General features: G+C 48.4%; 1 protein-coding gene across 3 annotated transcripts in view; it reads right to left on the bottom strand.

Annotated features, from left to right (window-relative positions):
* Positions 1-2,289: 2,289 nt before the first annotated feature.
* Positions 2,290-6,000, bottom strand: part of FBH1 (F-box DNA helicase 1) — a 37,138-nt gene continuing 33,427 nt past the window's right edge. The window contains exons 19-20 of one of the 3 annotated variants that reach the window (XM_039519804.1): positions 5,362-5,493; positions 2,290-3,457 (exon numbers count right to left, since the gene is read on the bottom strand). In XM_039519804.1, the coding sequence (XP_039375738.1) occupies positions 3,287-3,457; positions 5,362-5,493 (303 nt within the window). In that variant the 3' untranslated portion in view covers positions 2,290-3,286. The remainder of the gene's footprint in view (positions 3,458-5,361; positions 5,494-6,000) is intronic. The other 2 variants (XM_039519802.1, XM_039519803.1) reach the window with 2 other exon arrangements.

Genomic DNA, 6,000 nt, shown 5'->3' with positions numbered 1-6,000 from the left:
AGCACGCGCTTGGTGTGCTGGTGCCTGGAGCCGCCCCTGTCAAAGCCCCAACCTTGTTTAATGTTGGGTAGCGACAGGGTCATTTTAACACCTTCAGCTCTGGGCCTGTATATTCCATCTAAATTAATACAACAATCCCCATGTCCCTTGTGAAACATCCACTGCTGAAGACAGTACCATGTCCCAAAGGCCGAAGGGTATCATACTGCAGTCCTAGGGTAAGGGAGGAGGCCAAAATTGGATTAAATGTTCTTTCCAGAGGGTACGTCTTCACTACCGGCCGTATCGGCGGGTAGCAATCGATTTCTTGGGGATCGATATATCGCATCTCATCTAGACGCGATATATCAATCCCTGAACGCGCTCCTGTCGATTCCAGAACTCCACCAACGGCGGTAGCGGAGTCGACAGGGGGAGCCGCGGATGTCGATCCCGCGCCGTGAGGACGGTAGGTAACTCGATCTAAGATACTTCGACTTCAGCTACGCTATTCACGTAGCTGAAGTTGCGTATCTTAGATCGATCCCCCCCCCCAGTGTAGACCAGCCCAGAGACTGACTAGATACAGTACATTCCTTTTTAACTTTAGTTTAACTAATGCAGTGCTGCCATCTAGTGACTGGTTATTTATGCACTGCAGTCAAGAGTTCCTTTTTAAGCTCATCTAGAAATTAACACGCACTTAAATTAGTTCGAGATGCCACTGGATGGGGCCTCACAGCTCATCACACAGAAAATTGTGCTGGAAACTGGGCCTGTTAGGTAGACGCTCCCTTGTTTAAAACGAAGGATGCTGTCACATACATGCTAATGACCTTGCACTTCCCTAGGGCCTTTCACTCTGAAGGGGCCCCTGGTGCTTTACAAATGTAGCTGACTGATGTACCAGCTAGACCACAGGGCTGGTCTACACGACTGCTTAAATCGATGTAACTTACATTGCTCAGGGGTGTGAAAAAGACACCCCCCCCCGAGTGACGTAAGTTACATCGACTTAAAGCACTGTCCGCACTGTGCTATGTTGGTGGGAGACGCTCTCCTGTGGACCTAACTCGGAAATGGAATAATTATGCCAATGAGAGACCGCTCTCCTGTCGGCATAGCGTATATCTTCATCAGACGCGCTGCAGCTGCGCCGATGTAGCACGGTAGTGTAGACTGGCCCAGAGATCACTTCGTCCCTCCCCGGGACGCAGCTGCAGAAAGCAGCAGCTGCTTGATCAATACACAGCACTGTTACATGGCCTTACAGACCTGGGAGCAAGGAATACTTTTTGTAAACTGAAGTTGCAAGGTGAATTTAAAGGTGGCAGGATGTAATCACCCCATCAGAGATCTGCCCTCTTATGAAAGGCAAAGGATTTTTACAGATAATTCCTAAAAGCAACTAGGGGTGTGTAAACTATGTAACGAAAGGACAATGAGAATGCACCGGTGTGTTATCTAGTGGTTCCTTGAATGCTCTCCCCTGTTCCACTCCTCTCTACCTCCAATCTGTCATTCTAGCACTTAAATGACTTCTCTGCTTCTCCCTGGGACGTCAGAATGGGGGAAAACCAGTGTGTTGCCATAAGGAACATTGTAGCCCAGAAACAAAGGCAAACCTGCTATAATGGTACCAATTGGAACCGGATCAAATGCTCTCAGAGACTGGACATGGAAATGTTTCAGACAGACAATCTCTGCTCAAGTTAGGACCAGATGAAAACAAGAAATTAATCTAGAACAGGGGTAGGCAACCTATGGCACAGGTGCTGAAAGTGGCACGCAAGCTGATTTTCAGTGGCACTCACACTGCCTGGGTCCTGGCCACCGGTCCAGGGGGTTCTGTATTTTAATTTAATTTTAAATGAAGCTTCTTAAACATTTTAAAAACCTTATTTACTTTAAATACAACAATAGTTTAGTTATATATTATAGACTTATAGAAAGAGACCTTTTAAAAATGTTAAAATGTAATACTGGCACGCGAAACCTTAAATTAGAGTGAATAAATGAAGACTCGGCGCACCACTTCTGAAAGGTTGCCGACCCCGATCTAGAATCATCCACATTTGTCCGGGTTAGGTGGAGAGTGACTACATGACTTCACGAGGCTCGCATAAGAAATTGCTTTGGACTACACTGAATTGACCCGAAACTGTGTCCCATGAAATGCATATACCCTGTAAGGTACATGAACAAATAAGACAGGGTGCCCAAGATCAGGCTCCTTCTGAGGTATGTTTCTCCTTTGATCATTGTCATAAAAATTGTACAGTCAAGTCGGATGCTTTGGTGCTATAACAATTCTAGAGTAAAAAGCCCAGAAGTAAGTGTGTTCCTAAGGGCGATAACCTTGTGTCTCGCGTCCTCAGATACAGGGTTAAATCTATCATTAAAGCAATGCATAGTGTGGTTTAATCTCTAATGAGATTTCAGTAAATAAATACAATCAAAAACAGCTTTTTCTCCAGTTAAAAAAAACCAGTACTGTTTAATACAAACATACCTGATCACAGCATAAGACACTCTGGTTCTCTACGATCATCATCCTGAGGTTTAACTGAAGAACTGATTTTGTTTTGTTGAAGAGATTGATGTACGGGGAAGAGAGAACCAAGGATGAGAGAAAGAGGCAGAGATGGAGAGACTGGGGAACACCCAAAGATTACATGTTTAAAAAAAGACGTTCTCGACTTGATGCATGGGAAGTCAGCTATTCCTCCCCGGAGATGAGATTAGCCCTATGAAAATTAACTCCATGAATGAGTTCTTTCATTAGTAATAAAATGCTTTTATATCATCTCCCTTAGTTTGGCATGTTCATCTCAGTTTGCCCAATGACCAAAATGCACTGGGATAAGGCTTAAATATTGCAGAAAGTCTGGCAATCATAAAAGCCAGTCACCTGAATGTGCACCACTGACAGAAACGAGCCACCCTGAGGGGCAACGTGTGGGACACGTGTGCCAACGTTCAGAAAGAAAAACTGTCAAGTCCAAGTGCATCTAGTATTGTACAAGTTACGCAGTCCGGGTTTCTTACAGTGAGACGAAATAGACAGCCACCTGGAACACACATCGACCAAGGTACCCTCTTGTAACAGAGGGATAACCTCAGACCTTATTCACAGCGTCCTCATGAACAGCTCGTCTTGTCCTTCTTTTGATGAACTCATCCAAGGACCATCAACTTCACTTCTCCAAGGACATCAGAAACAATACAGAGATGCTAGCTACAGACCTCCTCACTTCCAACACTTCAGAGCCAGATCTAGGACATAAAAACAGCCCCCCTCCAGTTTTCAAAACAGGCCATAGAGGACAGCAAGGTGCCTCGGAATTTCTAACACTTCCTCGATGACATCCATGGCCTGGACCAGCTCAGGGGAAATGGTTAGCTGTGTCAAGGGGCCGAGACGCTGCTGCACGCAAGCATGGCACAGGTAGCCACCTTGGTCTTTGCTGCCATTGCTCTGTGGGAAAAGGACCAATAGGAAATTGTAAAAGGAGAAGGATTGAGAAATACAGAGTCTCTGCCTCGTCTCCCTCAGACATACTGGGCCAATGTATACACTGAACTCAGACACAGGATGAAATAGGAGTTGGGGAAGCAATGTCCCCCAACTCCTATTTCATCCCGTGTCTCAGATCAATGTATACATTGGCCCAGTATGTTTTGAATCTGTCACCTCTTTCTCGCTAAAGAAACACCTTATAAAGCAGCCTGCAATACAAATTATACATGCAATTTCATTATACCGGGGCCTGATCCAGTGGGGTGATGAGGGCTCAAGGGACAGGTATATAGCTATGTACTTGTACGGTTCCTATCACAGTAGCATCATGCACCTCTCAGACATGGTTAATGAATGTTTTTCTTCCCCACCTTCCTGGGGAGGCAAGTAACATTATCTCTGTTTTACAGAGGGAGTGCGGAGAAATCACGAGCCAGTTCCCCAGCTGGTGTTAAGTTGGCGCTGCTCCATGGACGTCAACATAAGGATCTGTCCCGCAGTGACTTGCCCACGGTCACACACCAAGTCTTTGGCAGAGCTGGGAACTGATCCAAGATCTCTGGAGCACCTTAACTCCAAGGCCATGCTGCTGAGATAACAAATGTCTCATCCAGGTTCAAACCCAGCCCTGTTTGGTAGGGGGTCAAGATTATTCTATTTATCAACCATAGTCTGTGTGAAAGGAAGTGGTGGGTCCAAGTCCAGAAGGTAGGTGTCTACATCACACACAACAACAAAAAACACCCGCAACTGGCACAAACTGAGCCTATTTTAGTTTTTGGGTATGTCTACACTGCAATTTAAAATCTGCAGCTGGCCCATGCCAGCTGACTCGGGTTCACAGGGCTCAGGCTAAGGGACTGTTTAATTGCAGTGTAGACATTCAGGAGCAGGCTGGAGTCCAGGCTCCAGGACCTTGCGAGGTGGGAGGATCCTACAGCTTGGGCTGCAGCACAAGCCAGAATGTCTGAGCCTCGTGAGCTGGAGTCAGCTGGCAAGGTCAGCTGTGGGTTTTTAACTGCAGTGTAGACATGGCTGAGAGGGCAAGGCTGGAATGAGTCACGAAGACTGAAATACCCCTCAGAAGCCTAGAGACCAGGACAGGGCTGAGTTACAATGGTGGATGATGGCTGCTTTGTGCCAGTCCATTTTGTGCACGGGCAGATCTGATCTGCTATTTCTGTGATCATGGCTAAAAGGATGGGCGGCAGGTATGGTAGGCACGGGAAGGCGTTGTCTTCCCAAACAGCCTGATGTCCCCCTGCCCATGCTCCACCCCCCGTCTCCATCCTGCCTGCTGTTCCCTGGGACAGGTAGGTTGGGGGCTGCGGTGCACCCCCGAGGCCGCGCCACGGTGCCTGTCCTCCTGGTGCTGGGGCCATGCCGCCTGCCCAGCGCTGGGGCCTCTCCGGCTGTGCCACCTGCTCCGTGCTGGGGCTGGCAGCTTGACCAGGGGACGCATTCTGGGACGGGAGGCCAGCAGGCCGGGGGTTGGGCCCAGCAGCGCAGCCCGGGGAGGCTGAGGCATGCCAGATGGGGGTTGGGCCAGGCGGCGCCACCCAGGGAGGCTGTGGCCGCACTGCCCGGCTCTCCAGTGCTCCAGGGCTGGGGGTGTTAGCCTGGGGCGGGGGCCAACGAACACAGTGGGAGCTGGGTTCCAGTGGGCGCAGAATGGGTGGGGCCTTGGGCAGAAGGGGTGGGGTTGGGGGAAGCTACCCTCCCCAAGCCAGGGGTTCACCCACCGCCCATGGCTAAAAGGCTGATAAGTGACATCTCCAGGGCTATCAACCTGGCACATTTCATTGGCACCAAGGTCACAAAAACACAACTAACAAGCAGAAAGGAGAGGAGAGGAGACTTACGTAAGTGAGGGGCACTTTCTTCATGGTTAGAATCGAGTCGGCAGGGACAGCGTTGTGGCACTGTGACACGGAGCAATGAATTGCCCCTTCCTTTAAGGCCTCACTAGTCAACTCTGGCCGCAAGAAATACTCCTGAAAAGGGAAAGAACAAGGCTTGCGGTGAACTCAGTGCATCAGAATGCGCTGTGAGCAGTGGGGGTAATCCGCAACATTAGAGCTTAAAAAAATCCAACCACAAGAACACACTTGAAAGGACGGAACTGGAACAAGACTATGAGGCCTGGACACGCAGGAAAGGGAACACGTCCACTTGTGGTAAGGGAGAGAGGCAGAATCAGTGCTATATTTCAATCAGATACGAGTCTAAAAGCAGTAGTCATTCAACACTAAGGCTGCACTTAAAACCACAGCATCAGGAAATGGGAAGGCTAAGAACCAAATATCTCCTCAGTTACTCTGGACCTAAACTGGTGTAACTAAGAGGAGAATTCAGCCCATTGTTCAGGGAACAATATGACTTTTAGTTTCCCTCCTTACTATTTAATTTAACCGTCCTTTATTCTGCTCCTATCCAGTCACCAGACCTCTTAAACCCTTCAAGTATAGGACACTTTAGCATAGATGTTATGGGGAGTGTAG

Source organism: Mauremys reevesii, linkage group 1 (assembly GCF_016161935.1).
Source record: "Mauremys reevesii isolate NIE-2019 linkage group 1, ASM1616193v1, whole genome shotgun sequence".
In the NCBI taxonomy this organism is placed as follows: Eukaryota; Metazoa; Chordata; order Testudines; family Geoemydidae; genus Mauremys; species Mauremys reevesii.
The sequence above is the reverse complement of the archived record's forward strand: the minus strand, read 5'-3'. Positions and strand labels throughout refer to the sequence as shown.